The 19,778-nt window shown below is 40.5% G+C and overlaps 2 protein-coding genes and 1 long non-coding RNA gene across 3 annotated transcripts in view; 2 read left to right on the top strand and 1 right to left on the bottom strand.

Annotated features, from left to right (window-relative positions):
• Window positions 1-524: 524 nt before the first annotated feature.
• LOC113007728 (coiled-coil domain-containing protein 42 homolog) lies at window positions 525-6,311 on the top strand. The gene is made up of 7 exons (XM_026144646.1): window positions 525-676; window positions 768-888; window positions 3,720-3,806; window positions 3,890-4,081; window positions 5,567-5,788; window positions 5,886-6,044; window positions 6,126-6,311. The coding sequence occupies exons 1-7, from the start codon at window positions 639-641 to the stop codon at window positions 6,246-6,248; spliced, it is 942 nt and encodes a 313-aa protein (XP_026000431.1). The 5' UTR covers window positions 525-638; the 3' UTR covers window positions 6,249-6,311.
• LOC113007794 (uncharacterized) lies at window positions 4,437-9,456 on the bottom strand. The gene is made up of 3 exons (XR_003269949.1): window positions 9,394-9,456; window positions 8,077-8,237; window positions 4,437-4,918 (listed from the first exon to the last, which is right to left on the bottom strand). It is a non-coding gene; the product is annotated as an uncharacterized LOC113007794 (long non-coding RNA).
• LOC113007674 (USP6 N-terminal-like protein) overlaps window positions 9,444-19,778 on the top strand; it is a 29,092-nt gene continuing 18,757 nt past the window's right edge. The window contains exons 1-2 of the mRNA XM_026144517.1: window positions 9,444-9,807; window positions 14,947-15,020. Of these exons, the coding sequence (XP_026000302.1) occupies window positions 14,955-15,020 (66 nt within the window). The 5' untranslated portion in view covers window positions 9,444-9,807; window positions 14,947-14,954. The remainder of the gene's footprint in view (window positions 9,808-14,946; window positions 15,021-19,778) is intronic.

The following is a 19,778-nucleotide window of genomic DNA, read 5'->3' as shown; positions in this document are numbered from 1 at the left end:
AACATTTAATAATCTTCTCCCACTAGAAGTTTATTAAAAGAAAAAGTTTTAGGCCTAATTTTAAAGTTAGTGTCTGAAAACTGAAACAGACATAGGAAATGTTTCTGTAGCAGGGAATTCTGATAGCTGAGGAGTCCCTATCTGTAGGAGGACTCTGGGAAGTGCTCCGTCGGGATAATATGGTGTTAGGATTCCTTTGAGATGTTCACATTTTATTAAAATCACTTCAGGAGTTAACATGGAGGCAGTATTGTAAGCAAATTTCCAGTTGTTTTCTGATACAACTGAACAAGCCAGTTAACTGTTTTTTGCTGCTCTGAATTTATATTCGAATATCAGCTGTGAAGGACCTTTTTGCAAACCTCTAACTCAATCATCATTTCATCTTTTCAGTCTTACAGATGTACTCAAAATAAAAAAAGCTCTTTTCACATTTGGTCGAGACGTGTTTCTTCAAACTGAAATGCTGTGAGTTGTGTCTTTACAAGTTCTGGTTGCCATAGAAACAAGGTTGTTAGAGCCTGGAGATGCACACTTTTAGAAAGTTTGAAAACATAATAAGCGAAGAAGAAGAAGAAAAAGATAACATAAGAAAAGTGAACCAATAACTCTTTTTGAAAAGTCTTCAACAGACAGCCATGTCTTCAAGGCCCAGAAGCCAGAAGCAGTTTTCACAGTAAGTTTTTGTGGAGTGTTTCTACTGTTTTTCTCTGTGAAGCCCGATTCGGTAAATGATGTATGCTAATTACTTTTTACTGTTCTTGCAGGAACACGTATGGTTTGGGGGAAAAGAAGAAAACCCATGATCAGAGTGTTGTCCTGTGTGAAATGCTGAAGGGAGAAAGACAGCTCGCAGGGCTTAAAGCCAAGGATGAGGAAGGCACACAGGTGTGAATTTGTCACTGGCATTTCTGGCAGTTTAAGGTTTATCAGGTAGCCAGTGTTAATGGTCAGTGTTGGGACTAACGCGTTATGAAGTAACGCGTTACAGTAACTACGTTATTATTGTGGTAACGAGCACGGTAACTAGTTATTATGCCAAAATCAGGAACGCGTTACTCGTTACTGGGATTTAGATAGGCTCGTTATTCGTTACTTCATGTGGTGGCATCGCGGAGCTTCCACAGATTCAATAACATTAGCAAGTGGTGGAGGCCAGCAGGTGGATGAAGGAAAGGGGAGGCAAGAGGAGGAGAGACCCGAAGCGGCCGCCCGTCCGAGTATCAGGTGAACTGACCTTCAGGTAAGAAGTTATGACCTGCAGTCTATCTGGGTCAGATATAAACCAAGTTTAGTTGGAGTTTATTTTCGTTGTGTTGACTTTTTCGTACTGCGTGCTAGCTAGCATGACGGGGTTTCTATAGAGATTGACAGACCACGTGACTTTCGCGCATTGCATGCCGGGAACTCGTGGCAAAACAATCCAAGTACCGCATCAAATGCAAGCATTTGCAGCACCGCAAAACGTTCATTCTCCGGTTCCAAAACCTTCTTGCTTTTTCTTTGCCCCCCAAAAAAGTTATGTTCAAAACGAAGGAGAACAATGCCGGTCCGTACAAAGACAGACTCGACGAAAAGTCAAAGAAAAGATAAGAGGAAAAAATCAAAGGAGTGAAAGGGTCAGACCCTTACGAGCACACAGAGGGACCAAAGATGTTAGCGTGCTGCCCAACTTTCACCACGCTCATATTTATAATCATACGGTTCTTGGAGTGAGTGCATACACTCGTGAAGTTTAGTAACTTCAGGTCACTGCAACAAGCCCAGGTACAGTTTACCGACGGATGGGTGCAGGACCTTGAAATGCACCGTGTAGAAAGTAAAGACCATCGTACGTATCATAAGTTTACCAGTCTCACAAATTGTCTTCATAAATACACATTCGTTAACCGTTTATTAATAGGACCTTTGAGCTCAACGTTAATTAATTAGTAGTGGAAATAATTTCTGGTAGCATTACAGAAATGTAGCAGTGACAATAATATTGTATGCTGTAATCGTACTGGGCAATTAGTGATAGAAAACAACAGTTTTATCCTGTGAATAAAAGTATATGTTTTTGTCAATGTACCATAATAACAGAAGCGAAACGCAATATTGAGTCAGGACAATTCACTATTTATGCACAATAAATAAAGGAGCATAGCTCGACAATTTCTGTTCAGCGCCAGACTTGCTTGTAACCTATATCACCAATTATGTTATGAAAAATGACGCATTAACTACTACAAAACACTGACCTTTGTGTAAATGCTTGGAGCAGACTAACATGTGAGCTGGAGTGTTCTGGGACGTTATATTTGCTCTTTGAATGGCTGCAATCCAGGCCATCCGTCGCCTCTTTGTTACTTCAGAAACATGGCTCGAACAATTTCTCTTCAACGACGTAATCCGATAACAACCGACCTCTTTACCCGTCGGCTTCCCGTGGCTGTCATGCGACCGGCTATTGCAGTTAATAATACAACGGCTTCTTGACATTTTTGTGTTTCTTTTTATTGCTGTGTAACTGATTTCAATTGAAAGCCTGCGTGCGCTAGTACCTCTTGCCACGAGTTCCCAGAATCCTTTGCGGTTTTACCCCTGAATGACGTCACATTTTCAATCTCTATACAGCTGGGTGGTGCTATGTTACTGATGTTGAACTTTATTTTGTTTATACGGTTAATTATTAGAGTTTCCAACCGTCCTGTAAAAAACGGAATTGTCTCATATTCAGAGAAATTATTACGCGTTTCGTATTGAGGTGAAAAGGAACAATTTGTCCCAGACTTCAGCTACAATGAAAAAGACACAAAGCTGGAGTTATTCTGTGTTTACGCTGCACAGCTGCCTCTTCTTCTCTCATCCTCTCCCCTCCCTCTCCTGTTTCTACTTCAATCATGAAACTGATCAATGATCAGCTGATCTGCTTTTCCCTCTTGTTTATTTATCGTCCGCTTTGCACCAGAAAGAGGAAACCACCGGATGTCACGTTAAACAACAGCAGCACGTTTGATCAGCTGTTGTTAGAATTTATTTAATATTACTTTCTAGTATCAGCTGATGTTTGCTGGAGCCATAAAGCTGGATATGTGGTGGTTTTGTCCCAGTCCAGCCCTGTATGCAGCTCATCTGCAGTCTGGTGTTACCTACATCTTCCTATTCAGAAGGCAGAATTTCCGAGTTCTGAGTACAATCAAAAAGCGCCACGACTGCAGTTTTTGTGTTGGATGTAAAAAGCGCACATGACGCTGTAACGTAGGCTAGAATCATGGCGGTGGTCAACGACGGTCCAGGCGTGGGATTTCTCTGTGTTCCCCGGGCCATCTTGTTGATTTTCACGTTTTGTTGCTTCCTGTTTTATTTTGTTAATCTGTCTCCATCTTGTTTTCTCCTGGTTAGTTTCAGCTGTTTTCCCCAGTGTTTTCATTTCCCCCGATTACCCCAATGTGTAATTAAACCTCTGTTTGCATTTGTTCGTTGCTGCCTTGTACTGTTTACCCGCCTGTGTGGCCTGGCCCTAGTTCAGCTTCACTTGATATCTCTTCAACACAGATGTTTTGGATACGAAGCAGTTGTTTCTTGAGAGTCTGTTGATAGCTTTATGTCCTCAGTTTTAAGCTCTTTTCAAACACACGGTTTCACCATAAGTACCCTTGAGGCCTACTGTCCTGAAAGTCATCACAAGTATTCCCTTAGTAACGTAAACCTTTTCTACTTTGTGTGCATTTCTGTAGGAGCTAAAAAGTTTGAAGGACCAGACAAAGGAGCTGCAGGATGACATTAATAAAATACAGGAGCGCTTTCATGAAGCCTTTGTTGAGGTACTGTAGAAGACCATTTCACACAAGCTGAATTTCAGTTTTATGGTTGGAACGAAACTCAAATTGGACCTGAAACTGTGTAGGATGAAGATGCTGATGATGCTCTGGAGGAAGCGAAGGCAGACAGCAAAGAGTTCATTCAAAAGGAGGCAGAGTTAGAGAGATTAAAGAAAGAGTATGCTGAACTGATGGAGAGGAGAGAGGAGCTACAGCATCAAGTTCAGAGGCACTCAATGTACAAGCACTTCATGGAGCGTGTGCTTAAAATAACAAAGGTACAGTATTTTTATTTCATGCTAACAGTAATCAGTTCATTTAAATAATGTCTTTATTGTCAGTGCACATGCATATCATGTGTGTATATATATATATTATTTTTTGACTTTTGGATCCAAATCATTTTCACCCCTCAGCTGTTCCAGGCTAATGGTGGGCGGCGTGGACAACTTGGTGAATGTAATAACTTGGCGACAAGTATGAGGAGACATATGATTTTGAAATTCATACCATAGCTGATCTACTACGTCATTTTTTTTTTTACCCTTATCTGTGTTTCTATTGTCCTGAACCGTCTGCCAGAGGACAGACTTTCAAACAAAGTGACCAGGGTGGGATGAACGTCTCATTGTGGTGTTTTAATTTTACTTTAATGTTATTAATGTCCTACTTTGAGGCAATAGGAATTGTCAAAGACTTTACAGGCGAGAGACAGGCATCTGATGATCTTCTGGGTGATGATGAGGACCCTTTAGAGCACTTTCTTCTCTGATGCTGTGCAGCTGTCAAATCTCATACAGATTAAATATGTCAATCTGCACTTTATGGAGCAGCAAGAGAAGGACACCAGTTGTTTTTTAGTTGACTTGGTTCTTTCAGAGGATCCTCGGGACAAGAGCAGGGACATAGAGACTGGCCCCGGTGTGGTAGAGGGTTAGCCCTGATGCTGGGGGAGACGTTGTCCAGTGTATCTGCTCTCCTTGTAGCTGATGGAATTTAGGATTAACTGCTATTAAATCAGCGTGGCTGAAGTCCTTGCTATGATGTGAACAGCCTTAGGATACATCCTGTGACTGTGTGATGCAGATGAACAAGAGCCAAGTTAGCGTCAGCATCTGGTGGAATATACACAGCAGTTATCACAACAGTACCAAACACTGTTTCAGAAATATCTCAGATATCAAATATCAATATTTGACTATTTATCCATCCATCCATTCATGACTCCCATGTTAAAATACCAGCTTTACAGTATTAAAAAGCATACAGTTAGAGTCTGCAGGAAAATGTAGTCCCAGTGCTGTGTTGAGACAAGCACAGGTGAACTATTATCAGTCTAATAGCAGAACCCACAAGCTAAACAAAATACCAAAAGGGGAACACTGGAAGCTAACGAGGAAGAGGAACAAGAAGCAAAAGCAGACAATGAGATGAAAAAATAGGGGAAGACAGAGGGGTGAGTGAAGGAACCACTGAAAGTCAAAGGGGAAAATGAGACTGGGAAAAGTAAAACTAACAGTAACCATGCAGAACAGGGAATACCGAAATAAAACAGAGCCAATCAAAGGTTGCTTTTTGTATGAAAACGTGTGGGGGAAAACCTGCTGTGTGTCAAACTCCAGCACAGAGAGCACAGAGCACCATCCATAAGTATTGTATCAATTATTAATGATGATAATAATGATGTTAAACAGTGATTCCTCCACCGAAAACACTGAAGATAAAGCTGCAAGCAAAGCTGTGTGTATGTCTGTGTGTTACAGTTTGGGGATACTGAGGCTCTCGCAGACTACACAGAGAGTCTGCTCCATTTTCAAGATCAGTTCTACCAGAAGGAGATGAAGTTGCAGGATGAGGTCGACCAGCAGAAGAAAGCACTGTTAACCCTGCAGGACCAGCACAACTTGGTGGTAATGCAGAAAAACAGTCTGCTGTCTCAGCTCCAGACCGAGCTAGAGAAGACTCAGGCCGAAGCTCTCACATGGGTACCGGACACAATCCTGGATCACATCCCTGCAGCAGAACTAAGGCTAGGTCAAATATACACTGTGAATGGCATTATGTGTTGCTGTCTTCATACAGGAACAAAAGTGGAACCACATTCAGGAAACAGCTGCAAAGAAGACACTACAACTGGGAAAGATTAAGATGGCGATCCTAAACCTCTATGAAATGACAGCAGGTGCCATAGGAGAAAAGGAAGGAGTTGATATGAATGACACAGAGACGCAGCTGAACAAGGTAAACTCGCAGATCAGTTACTGACAAAGAGCTAGAGCAGCAGGAAATGATCAACATAACCGCCTGTTCTTCTTCTTATAGCTGCAGGTGTTCTCTGAGGATGAAAATGACATAGTGAAACAATATGAAGCCAGACTTCATGCAGCCAGTGATGGAAAGAAGCCAAACAAGGACAAAGGGAACACAAAACCCAGAAAAAAATGAACGCATATTCAGTTTCTTGGCATACCGAATCATTTATTACTTCAAATAAAGGTTGAAAATATTTAGGTTTTTGAGCTGTTTTCAAACTGAATATGACTGAATAGTTAATATTTTAGCTAGGACAGGTAACTTCAATAATACCTGAAAACTCAATTCCATGTGCAATCAGCAGCTGATTAGTTACTTTGGAAAGGCTCCTTAGTTTGTCTTCCTGGCTGTATTTATTCAGTTAGCAGTGGTGGAGCATTCGAGTGGAGCTACTGCGACTGGTTTTAATTTATTTATTTTGTTTTTCAATCCAGTGCCTGTTTTATTAAACAGTAGAATCAGGACATATATGTGAACCCAGCTGTCATCCTTAGTAGGCTGACACCTCAGACACACACTCCGCGTCTTAATGTTACAGTATTTAGGATGTGCACTCTCAGTGACATCAAAAGGAGGCAAAACCTCATTATGTAGTCCTCATAATAAAGCAACTTGAGGCAATTGTAGTTGTGAAGTGGCATTGCATACATATACATACATATACATACAATACTGTATATCCAGAAAGCCTACATGCAGATGGTTTTGGGTGTCCACGTGACTGTTATGCAAATCATTGAAAACACAGAGGACAACACTGCCACCCTGTGGACATCAAAGAGTATTTTATTTACTCAGTGAACGAGCCCATTTATTTTCTTGGGCTGGTTAGATGTGCTTCTAATTAATAGTTAGGTAGAAGCATGTTGGATATTTGCTGAGGTTGTTGCATCTCTTAATCACAAGATGTTTACTCAGAATGCAGCAAAGCTCACACACAAAGGCACAGCCATGTGAATACAGTCCAGTGCAGTTGTGAGTAACACATCAGTGTAGATGTCTGTTGAACTAATAAAAATGTGACATGAGATTGTTTTTGGTGTCATTTCTAAAGCTCCCTGTCAGCAGAACTACACAAAAACCAAGAACAAAAATCAATGAACTCAGCTGAGAGGTGGAGCATGTGCAAAAGAAGCTGCTGCTACATTTTGGTGCTGGTGGACATTTGTGACATGGCTTTGGCCTTACTGGCCTTAAAGATTCCTTCTTGTCTGCTGCTGTTGTTTCATTAACAACCTCAGATATTTACAACACATATTTGATTTTGCTCTCAGAGTGAACACAAAGCACCAAAGACTCATTCAAGAACAGGAAAGAATGAATGAAAACCTGATTCTGTGTCATATAGCAGAAACTCAGTTCCACTAGGGATACAAACGTGTTCAAGGTAACCTGCTGAAGAAAAACACAAGCATCGGTATGAGAAAGAAGAGTGATTTAAGTGACTTTGAGTGTGAAACTGCTGATCTACTGAGTTTTTCCACATGACCTCTGTAGGGTTTACAGAGAATGATCTGAGAATGAGGAAATATCCAGTGAGCAGCAGTTCTCTGGGTGAAAACGGCTTTTTGATGCCAGAGGTCAAAGGAGAGGGCTCGGCTGCATCAAGCTGATAAGAAGGCAACAGTAACTCAGAAATGCCTCTGTACATCCAAGCTATGCAGAAGAGCATCTCTGAACACATTGAACCTTGAAACGGATGGGCTACAGCAGCCAGAGACCATATCTGGTGCCACTCCTTTCAGTTAAGGACAGGAAACCCAGGCTACAGCTCTCAGGGGCTCAGCAGAATATTGCAAAAACATTGCCTGGTCTGAGGAGTCCTGATGTCTGCTGTGACATTTATGGCAGGGCCAGAATTTAGTGTAAACAGCGTGACTCCTTCCTGCTGCTCCTGGTGTAATGATGGACATTTTCTTGACATAATTTGGATCTCTTAGTACCACTGAGCACAGCTTACCTGAGTATTGTTGCTGACTGTGTCCATCCCTTTATGACCAAGAAGGGTACACTTAGCTCTTAGCATAACCCCACTCAGTATGTCCGGTGCTGTATGAGTAAAACTCTCTGGACTCGAGATGGGTAGAGCTCAGGCGTGGTTTATTCCCCTTTTGTGGGTCTCTGCAATAACATGGGACATGAGTAACCATGGGTTTCCAGCAACAGGATTCCGCCCAAACTATCAAGAGAAGTTTCAAATTATTAGACACGACAGTCTCCTCTAGCTGTTAGCCGCTAGCTCAGTGTGTCCATTTTTCCTACCGTCTAACCCATTAATTTCAAAACAAGATCATAAAACTGAAATCTACTCAGATGCTACTGTATGGGCAGTTCATGCTGTTAATGCACTGCCATGTTAACCTCAATGAGGATTTTCAAATATGTTTTAAACTCATGTTCAGTCAGGGCGGACTGAGGAAGAACTTACCACAGCAAAAGCTTCATTGCCACTAACGGGATAAGATTAGGGAAAACCAGTTTACCAGTAGCAGACTTTTAAAATCGAATCTTTCAAAATAAACCCATGGTTGCGATCCCAAGTTTAACAGGAATTTAACCACGACAAAACCATGTTCATTCTTTTACATCATTACATTAGCAAGTACAACCTTCAGGTGGAGACCCAAACGCATGATTTGTGTAACTGTGTATTTAGGCTGTATGTGTGATGATGTTCGTGCAACGTTTAAATGAGATTGGTCCACGTGTTGGGGAGGAGAGAGGGTACATATGCAACAAGAATATTATTTTTATTATTAATATTTTATATTGTATTTTTATTAGTACATTTCCAAAACTTTCAATTCCAGTTGAGAAAAATTAAAAACGGACATTTTAATCATTTCTCTGCTTGACGTCGCTCTTCAGCATATCAATGAACAGCATCAACACACTGCTCTAAATGTTTCTGTCCGGTCAGGCACTAAAACTATCCAGTCATGAAGCTTCAGGAACAAACAAATCAAACCAGTTAGATACGGCCCGAGTGAATCTGAGTGAGTCTGTCTTGCGTTTCTGTGCAGGGTAGCCAATCAGATGTTGGGTATCATCTGATGATGAGCAATAAAAAATATTATTTATTAATTATTTTATGATGCAGATGCAGGCACCATCAAATAATTATGTTAAGTTAAATTAATTATGCATTTAATATTTTTATTTTAATTAATTAATAATATGTATTTATTGTTTATGTATTTCCAACTTGACTAGATCAATGACACTTTTGATGAACTGCACGCAGTTATTTCATTCTGGCACTCTCGGCGCTCCATACCTCTCTGGCTCCATCCCTGCACTGCAGTGTTTTTCCAGCAGATGTCGGCAGCAGAAAGCCCAGTTACTGCTTCTATGCTGGTGTTTGCGTCTCCACCGGGACAGCTGTTGTCGGAGGTTCTGTTTCTTTGGTTTACAGCTCACACACGGCTGACGATCGGCGCCTGCTCATTGCGTCTTCTCCGCTGCCGCTGCTTGGATCGCGGACCTGGAGGGTTTCTGTCCCGTCCGTGTGCTCCTGTGTGCGCGTATGTGTGCGCTGTGTCTGATGGTAACCCATGGATTGACGGAGGGGGAGGCTATTGTTACCAGCCCGGTGGCTTGTTCTGCTGCAGCTGCAATTTCAGCAGAGAATGCCCAAAGCAAACGGAGCGGTAACTGCACGGATAGCGCAGGAATACACCAGAGGATCAAGGTAATTACAAGCGTATTTGTTTCTTTGTAGCCATGCCCCAGATTTGTTTCTTATTCTCTGTGGAGTAATAATAATGAATAAAAACGAGGTCTCGCGCGAGGCTGTAGAATGGTGTCAAATCACAGCATCGCGCGCGGCTCGTACTATCGGAGGCTGTGGGTTTGTTTACCAGCGCTAAATGACACTTTGAGCCGCTACAAAGGTCCTGATGTCGGCGAAACACGTCCACACCGTGGGCAGCATCCTTCAGCAGCCTGGCCCTGCGTGTGTCTGGGATGGAGACACTGAAGGCAGCGGCAGCAGCTCTCGGGCCTGCTGGGGGAGCTTCGAGAATACAGCGAAGTTATTCAACATTTTTCCTGACAGCTGAAAGCAGAAGCACTGCTCAGATATTCATTACGCTTTATTATACTGGCGTGTTTCTGCTACTCCTGTTTGTCCTGAAATGATAACCCGTAACATTGTACTCTCTGAGTCTCACATAGTTTTCGCAACATTTGTGGGTCTTATTAAGTCTTTATTGGCTTAATAACTGCCTCACTCACTGATACACATTCTGCGCAGTAACTCACATGTGATACATATTAGTAAGCACAAACACAACACAGCGGTTAGGTCTTAAATTGAACCAATGTATGCCAGTTCTTGAATACTGAGTACATGAATATTTTTTCTAATCATTGTACATGTTTTAATTTTTCTGAAGCACAGAAAAAAAGAGATTCTGTTTGTGAGGTTTCGCTGGGAAGATGTAAAAGTTTTATTTATCCAGTTTGAAACCAATGAAAAAGATCAACAAAGTGCAACGATTCCATTGTACTTGATTAGCTAATAGATGAGGAGTCTGTAAATGTTTTACAGTCTTCAGAGAGAATCATCGAGAGTAGGCTCCAGACCACCAAGGGCTAAAAAAAAAAAATCCCTAATTCACTGGGTGTTCTTTATCTTTAGTAATTCAAGTAACTGCACAGGAACCTGAGTCATTCAGTTACAAAACATTTAAGTATGTCCTGCTGTACTCACTTTGTGTTGGAATTCTCTCTCACACTCTCTCCTTCTCTTTAGAGCTCCAATGATGCTTACTCCTAAATTAAATGGCATTTGATCAAATTCCCAGGCTTGTGGTCCACCAGGAAGTTTTTAACCACAGGGCTCCCAGTCAACATAAAGTACCCGGGGACGGATGGATATTCAGTTTATGTAAAAGTCCAAACCTCAGATTTTGGCAGTGACCATTACAGTTCAAACTCTATGTGCTTAACACAGGAAACACAAACATTAGACCTGTGTAGGTTTGTATTGTTTTAAGGCAGGGAAAAAACCCAAAGTAAACTTTACAAAGAAATAAAATGCAAGTTAACACACACACACACACACACACTTCCAAAGAACAGGACCACACTTACCGAAATCAACGTCTGCACACTTTGATCTAGAAATAGTTAAAAGATCTGCAGTTTAGAATATCACAGAACATTTGTTACATTTTGGTTGGAACTTGTCCTGGTGACCTTATTGCTATCATTATCAAAAGTGAGATCGCTGTCCAAATGACACTAAGGTTTCTGACTTGAAACTTTGTCTCAAGTTTGCCTTCAGTTCTAAATGTCTCAGGTTTTGAGACATCCAGACATCAGCACAGATAATTAGTGAACAGAGGTTAGATCATCAGAAAAAAAAAATTAGTAGTAGTTTATAGCTAATAGTTTTCTGTATAATATGAAGTGAAAGTTGAATAAATATGATTGTAGGTTGAGAAAAAAATATATAAACTAGACAAGCGAATCTAGAGGAATCCAAGGAAGAAGCACGACACTCTAAACAGGAATAACAGCTCCGTGTTAAACCTGTGAGATTGAAGTCGTCATCAGTTACAAGCCTAATCCAATCAGAATATGTCATTTTTTTATATTGTTGTCTAAAGATTTGGAGGTCAGAATAAAAAAAAATTCAATTTGACAAAAAAGAGTTTAAACTCCTCCACATGATATTAAATGAACACACCACTTCTTTAATAATGAATATGACTTAATGTGTTAATATGTTTTGATTCAGTACGTATCCTGATAGAGTAATCTTAGCTAGTTTCATTTGTGAAACTGGGCTTATGACATTAAAATTAGCCGATGCAACCAAACACTTTATGCACCCGCAGTAACTTAAATGTGCAGAGGGCAAAATGTGACTCATTTCAACAATCCTACCTCCGACCATGAACCACTTCAGCAAAAAACTTGGTTCAAGTCCAGCTCCCAAGTCTCCACTCGGAGGTTTATTAAATAAAGCTCAGCGTGTATTCCGAGAGTAAAACACAGCCTGCAAAGGCAGAGTACATGTTCATCAGTCAGGTAGTGTGAAAGGGTGCAGTCCCGTCTCTGTTCCCTCTCCTAGGTTGGGTCTCCACCCTTTGTGCTGGGTCTCCTGCCAGAGCTCGTCTGTGATTTAGTACGCTGACCACATGCAGCCGCTGCCATATGTTTCAGAGGACAGCTCATATTTAAAGCTTCAGTGCCCATTCCTTGGTAGCCTCTAGATGAAAGTCGTTAAACGTTTTTTGGTTACAAGCCACCATCTTAGAACAGACGGGAAAGATTTGTCTTCAGACAACAGCAACACAGCAGAAAGGTAGCATCCTGCTACCTACTGGGTAAAAACATACATTCAGTTCACTTTGCATAGTCAGACGCTCAGTTTGCTCTCTGTGTCATTTGTTTATAGAAACTCAACAGGACACAAGGAGGTCAAATGGACTCAAATATAAAGTAAAGTAAATTCTGTTGCTACAGTGTGACACTACAGTGTGGCATTTTGTCTAAATATCAGAGCTACACTCTTAAGGTGGATCCTTTTTGTGGACTTTTTAAACCAAGAAGGAGCCATCAGTGTTATCTGCACGTCTGCTGTTTGGCTCCTCAAAGCTCTTTGTTTCTCTTTGTTCAGGCTTTGACAAACACAGATTTTCACTGCATAATCCCGCTTTGGGGTTTTCCCTAATCCAGATGATTTGCGTTGTCCTGCAATGTGTCCGGATCATCACTCCAGGTCTGTCACTGGTGTAGAGCCAAACAGAGGATGCAGATTAAGCTGGATTAATACCTCTGCTGCTTTGTTTGATGATGAAACATCAGTCAGAATCCAGCTTCAGCTGAGTGAGGTTCATTTTTTAAAAGTGGCTCAAATAGATTATCCTAGGGCGTACTGGTAATTGTACTACACTGCATTTTGTGTATTGTCATTACAAAGCAGGTTAACATTGCTAATTGAGCAGTGAAGTAAAGTGAGGCTTCAGCTGGTCTCTCACGACCCATGCTTCTTGTTGCACCTGGCCTTGTGGTTGCGATGCCTGAAGGCCAAAAGTAATAATCAGATGCCCAAAAGTATATAGTCATGCTCCACCTCAGCGTGAGACCCCGAGAGAGTCAGGTGTGACTTTGCACAGTTTGGTCAGTGTGGGTGAAATTCTCTCTGATTCACGGTGCAAGATGGAGCTCCTCCCCGATCCACCAATGAAACCATTTAAAACAGAGGTGGCCTTCGCTTTTACCAATGAGAAAAACCACTGATCAATAAAGCAATTTTAGAAAGGCAGGCTCTCGCTTCAGCCACTAAGGACGGTTTTGATCTGACCAATGAGCTGTATTTACGGCCTTCTGACGAGTAAAGCGCGTTTTTTTTTAAAACCAACCAAGACAGCTTTGCAGATGCTGCAGAAAGTCCTTACCAGCTGCCCCACAACTTTACCAGTGTTGTTGGTCTCCTCATTCAGGCGTTTTTCCACATAAAACATCGCTCTCGCTTCGGTACGACGGTCTCACGCTGAGGCGGAGCGTTTGTAAGTCTAACTTTTTTGGATTAAACAAACAAAATGTATCCATCGGGGCACGCAGCCTCCAACTCTCCCCATCTTTACAAAAGCACTGGCTTTACCAAAAACAACCTTTTTACTGTGGTTTAACACAGTTTCACAGACGCACACACACACACACAGGTTTCTGCCAAGGGAACATTTTTTTGTCTAAAAAAGTAAACTTTTTGGCTTAAAATGACAACAGCACAAAAATATGAATATTCCACAGTTTTCGTTTCTGTCTCAAACCACCTCTTCATCATCTTCATCCATCGCCATATTTTCATGATCACATATTTTTGGGCATCGGATTATTGATTATTACTGAGTTATAAAATATCATAATTTTATGATAGTCATCAAAATGATAACTGCCATTAACTTTTATTACTTCCTAAATCATTCGACGGGGGGCCATAAATCACTGACCTGCAGATAAGCGTGACTTTGTTATGCTCAGTTTCATGAAACAGAGAGGGAACATTTTCTCGGTGGCTCCCGTTTATTGGATTTAAGTCAAATTATGAAATGTACTGTATTGTTTTCTTATTACTATTACTTATTAGTACTAGAGGCTGTATAAGTTAGAAGAGTATGTATTGCTCTTTAAACAGGCCTTGTCATGTCACAGTTTGGCACAGGGCCTTGGTGCGCCTGTATATGAGCACTTATACTTTTACACCTTCACACAGCTCTTCAATCCAGCTGACAGACAAATGCACAGTACACTCACCAGAACCTGTTTTCAGATCACTAAATTAATTACCACGTCTTTACCGAGCTTGTTCAGTCCTATAGACCAGCGTTCCCCAACCCCCAGGCCAGGGACCGGTACCAAACAACTCACGGACCGGTACCAGGCCACGAGACTTGAGAAATGTATGGTTTTCAGGGGTTTTATCTGTTTTTATGATTATTTTAGCATTTTTATTGTTAACTCTGTTTCCCTGGGTCTTTTCTTGTGTGTTATGAATAAATCTTCTTTTTTCTGGTACTGGTTTTATTTTATTGTATTCATCCGCGACTCCGTGGTGCAAAAAAGGTTGGGGACCGCTGCTTTAGCACGTTTCTGGTGCAGTTTTGCAGCCGATATTTTAAAGCCCCACTATGATATTGTTCTACTAAATCCAAGGCAACCATCTACTGATGTGTTTATTCTCTTTAAAACCAAAGCATGCTTCAGGTATACCAGCTCATCGTGCTGTTAGTCACATCTAGCCGTGTTATTTTTTTCATCGTCAGTTGTTGTTTTCTCTAGTTTATGCAAATCTTGCTCTTCCTTTTTTCCGTAGATATTGACATGAAGAAAGACATCGAGAGTCTAATCGCAGAAGAACGAGCTGATATCATCTTGAAGTATGCTACGGTGAGTTTACATTGTCACTTGTGTTTTCGTTCGTGTCTTGGAAGAAGAGTTCTCACATGGTTCATTTTGGGCTTAACAAAAACACAAAAGGACAAAAATTCAAATGTCTTCTTGTGTTTGCTTTGTGTGCAGCACATTTCTGCATGTGTGGAGGACAACAAGCGTGTATGTGTGTGGGTGGATGTGAGTATGCTGGCAAAGTGCATTAATAACATGTTGTGTAATAATATGTTTATGCCTGCGGTGCGATGTCTCGGAGAACGAAGACCACAGATATTGATTGTGACTGCAGTGGAAACTAACATTAAAAGCAGCCATTAAAAACTAAACAGACATGATTCATTACATCCTTTCCTCTTGATTAGTCTTCAATGGACTGAGAAGAAAGCCATCCACTGTGCACATGTAGTACAGGTTTTAGAGTCCTGCTAATGATCCAGATACCTCGGCTTTGGGAATTTAATGATCCACCTATTCTTCAGTCTGAGCAAGAAACTGGAAATCATTCTTTTATCCAGGAAGCAAAATCAGGCTTCATGTCTACAGTAAAAGTCTTGACCATGGACTTTCATATGAACGACCGGTGTAGCCACCTAAATGTTATCTATCGAGTCGCTGACTAGGGCTGGGCCATATTATACCGTTCACGGTAGTACCGGTACAATGTTAAGAAAGATAAGAAAATGAAATATCGCGATAGAATATGGGTAAAATGCGCATGCGCAGTGGCTTTGTTTTCATACACACCTGGCAGAACACGTTTCATCATTTGAAACAGAAGCGCTTGTTGGAGTACAACAAAGCTGTTAAAGCACGTGAAGAGGCGTCCGCTTCAACTAGCGTGGTGGTGAGACCAAAGAAGCTGACTCAACAAATAATCAGCGTAGCTTTAAATAGCTGCATGCCTTATGACACAAGTAGCAAACGTTGGGGGGAACTAACTAATGAACTAAACTAATATAAACAGCTGCTTGTTTAAGTGAAAATAAATCAATGTTTTAGGGTTTTTTGCACTAATAAAGTTGTGGAGTTGTAAAGTACTTCGTCTCGCGTCAATTATATCGTCAGTTATATTGTTATCGCAAGTTTTCAAATATATATCGTGACAAATATATTTTGCCATATTGCGCTGCCCTATCGCTGACTACAGTTTTGAGTTTAGCTTTTTGCATGTAGCCATCTTGGTTTTTTTCTGAGCGAAAAGTTAACATATTTGGAGCTAGCTAGTAGAGGTGGGAATCACCATACAACTCACGATACGATATTATCACAATACTTAACGCACGATACGATATTATTGCAATTTTTTAAAATATTTTGCGATATTCAAATTCTGTATATAAAGGTAAACTTTATCAATATTAATTTTATCTAATATCAAAGTCTCACTCTCCGTCTTTCTCTCATTTCAGTCAGTTTTATTGTTGACAAACTTGAACGGTTTGTATTACAGTCTAGTCCAACTTAACTGAATGCAACCATCTGGTACAATTATAGCTATTCTGAACTATGCAATTTATGAAAACTATGCAGCCCCTTCAGCAACTGAAGAATTTGAAAGTAAATTAAAACAAAATATAATTTTATACTAAATAAAAAAGTTTTAAACTTAATTAAAATAAAACATGTCTTAAATTAAAATAAGTCAACTGTCATGTTTATTGCTGCCAAAAAAAAGTTAAACAAATTTGGACAGTGAAGGAATGTCAGGATTCTTGCTCAGAAAAAGGATCAACATGCTCTGAAGTCGGAGCATGTTCCAGTCCACGAAAAAATTGTTTGTAACAAAATATCGATTTCTGCTGTCCCTGTATCGATACATTATTAGCAAACAAAATATCACGATACTAAACAGTATCGATTTTTTCCCCCCACCCCTACTAGCTAGCTTGTTAATAATGTATTGAAATGTAAAACAGTCACTGCAGAGGTGCATGTTTGTGGCAATCCTCAGCACTCTGTCACCATGGTTCTTAAAAAAATCAAAAAAACACTACTTTCTCTCACCATTACTGGGAAATATAACTCCTCATGACCACATCATCATAGGTGGTAACCATAACCCTACCTTAGCCTAAAGCGTTGGAGCAAGGCAAAACTGACTTTTTTTAAAAAAACATATCAATGCTTTGATTTTCTCAGTTTGAATAATTGTTTTATTATGATTGCACAAGTGTTCGTGCTTTAAAAAAAGCTGTTGTAAGTAGGAAAGCTTCTCAAGCTGTAACATAGAAAAGGAGCTTTGGTCAGAGTGGTAAATGTGCTGATGCAGAGCTGAGCTGGGGCCGGGTGGGGTTGGTGATGCCACAGGTTAAATTTAGCTCAGCGGCTTGCAGTGAAAGGATGGCAATGGAGGGGTTTGAGCTTTTTAGCCATAGCAACATCTGTGACAAACTGTGCAGTAATTGAGTTGACACTGACCTGCAGGGACAGCATTTTCCACACAGTGTTTGCCACTCGACAACCCCAGGCGATACTCTAATTTAGCTATTGTGCTAATCTGAATTGCAGTAATTTGTTGCTTTTAAGAGATTTAGTGTTTCTCTGTCAAACCTGGCTGCAGCAGAATGTGGGAACGATTTCAAAATTCTTTTGATTTCATCAGGAGGCAGCTCTGAAGTTCGAAAACACAACTAATATTTGTCTATGTTCTTCATTATTCTATCCATGGTTTGAAAGCCTAACCTTTATTCTTCTAAACATATCTCTTGTCATTGTGGTTGAATAGCTCAGTCTTAAAGCTTTTCCCCAGAAGGCTTTGGGCTTGTCCATGTGGACAACTGCAAATTTCAGTTGAACCTGAAGTTATTAATTTCATAAGCATGGACTTTTTCTTTGGTCGACACTCTTTCTTAGTCCGTGGTAGCGTAAACAGCTGGAAGGTCAGTGGACTGTGGACAGCGACACTGGCCTTCCAGCAGTTTCCAGCTCTTGGTAGGCTTGATCTTGTTGGTTCCTGGTTTGTTCCTGAACATCCTAATCAATTTTGTCTTTACATACAATTCTTTGAACCGATGATCTGCACCTGTTTAGAAATGGCCCATTGAGTTTCTGGAATGGTCTTCCCAATGCCCCAAACTCAACCCTATTTTAAATTTGTGGGCTGTGCTTAAACGCCAGTTCTGTGCCAGGAAAACAACAATTTTTATATACCAATTCTGCCAACAAGGGTCATTAAATATCCAGCCAAAATAATGCAGAAGCTAGTTGATGACTACCAAAAACATATATTTGAGGGGCAGGTTTCTAAGGGGCATTAAACCAAATAATAATGTACAGATATATTTGAAAATGTGGGTTTACTTGGATTAGAGAAAAGTCAAAATAAGTTCAAACTTGTGGGCCTAATTCTTGTTTTATTTTTTAAAAGATTAAAGATGTACCCTGGACAGTCAAACTGGAAAAGAACAGTTCAAATAAATGACACTGTGTATGATCATCTTGAAAAAGAATATATGGATAACAAAATTATTCTTCTTTTGATGCCAAAAGAAGCCATTATTTTCAAAAGAAGCCAGAGCTCCAAAATGATGCTCTAAACATTATCAGTACGGTAAGTATAAAATTAAGAACATTAAAAATGAGAAATTAGTGAAACATTAGGAATAACACTGATTATCTCTTCTTCGTGGAATCTGTTAGTGGGTGCATTTAAGAAGTGAACATTTTGTCTTTAAAAGCAGGAAAAACTGGTGAATGTAAGGATTTGAGAGAGTTTGACTAAGGCTGAACTGTGCCGGCTCAATAACGAAGTCAGAGTATCTCCAATGCTGCCACTCCTGTGGCGTGTTCCTGGCCTGCAGTGGTCAGCATCTATCAAAAGTAGTCCAAGGAAGGAAATGGGGTGAACCAGAGACAGGGACATGGGCAGCCAAGGCTCACTGATGTACACAGGTAACAAAAGCTGGCCCATATAGTCTGATCCAACATCTACTGATCAAGCACACACATCCATACATATGCAATAATACCAAGTGCAATAATCCTTTCTGTCATCGTTGTATTTTTACTCAGTTGTATATAGTATTTGTATTTGTATTCTATTTTATCTTATTGTATATTTATTTTATTTTATTCTACTGTATATAGTATTTTATTTTATTCTATTCTGTACAGTTGTGTACTGTATTTATTCTTATTGTATTCTAATTTTTGCCTCATAACTTTTGCACTGTCCACTTCCTGCTGTGACAAAACAAATTTCCCACGTGTGGGACTAATAAAGGTTATCTTATCTTATCTTATCTTATCTTATCTTATCTTACTAAAGCATATATAGAATACACAGTGCATCACAGTTTGTTGCGAATGGGGCTGAATAGATGCAGACCAGTCAGGCTGCCCATCCTGACTCCTGTCCACTGCCCAAAGTGCCAGCAATGGGCAAGCGAGCATCGGAACTGGACCCCAGCACAATGGAAGAAGATCGGCCTCATCTGATGAATCACTTGTACATCACATGGATGGCTGGGTGTGTGTTGTTTGTTGTGTTGGAGGAAGCAAGCAGTGTGATGCTTTGGGCGATGTTCAGCTGGGAAACCTTCATCATTGTGGATGTTACTTCAACTCGTACCGCCTAGCTAAGCTTTTTTGCAGACCATGTACACCCTTTCATGGAAACAATATTCAGCTGGATAATGCAACCTGTCAGAAAGCAAAAGTGTTCAGGAAGCTTTGAGGAGCACAGCGAGGTGTTGATTTGGACTCCAGATTTCCCTCAATCCATTCGAGCATCTCTGGGATGTGCTGGACAAACAA

The sequence above is a fragment of the Astatotilapia calliptera genome, chromosome 1, assembly GCF_900246225.1.
Source record: "Astatotilapia calliptera chromosome 1, fAstCal1.2, whole genome shotgun sequence".
NCBI lineage: Eukaryota > Metazoa > Chordata > Actinopteri > Cichliformes > Cichlidae > Astatotilapia > Astatotilapia calliptera.
The sequence above is the reverse complement of the archived record's forward strand: the minus strand, read 5'-3'. Positions and strand labels throughout refer to the sequence as shown.

Bases quoted from the DNA above. Each gene is read 5' to 3' on its own strand.
- LOC113007728 (XM_026144646.1), top strand. From the start codon at position 639: ATGTCTTCAAGGCCCAGAAGCCAGAAGCAGTTTTCACA. The intron at 677-767 runs GTAAGTTTTTGT...CTGTTCTTGCAG, and splicing joins AGCCAGAAGCAGTTTTCACA to GAACACGTATGGTTTGGGGG. The intron at 6,045-6,125 runs GTAAACTCGCAG...TTCTTCTTATAG, and splicing joins CAGAGACGCAGCTGAACAAG to CTGCAGGTGTTCTCTGAGGA.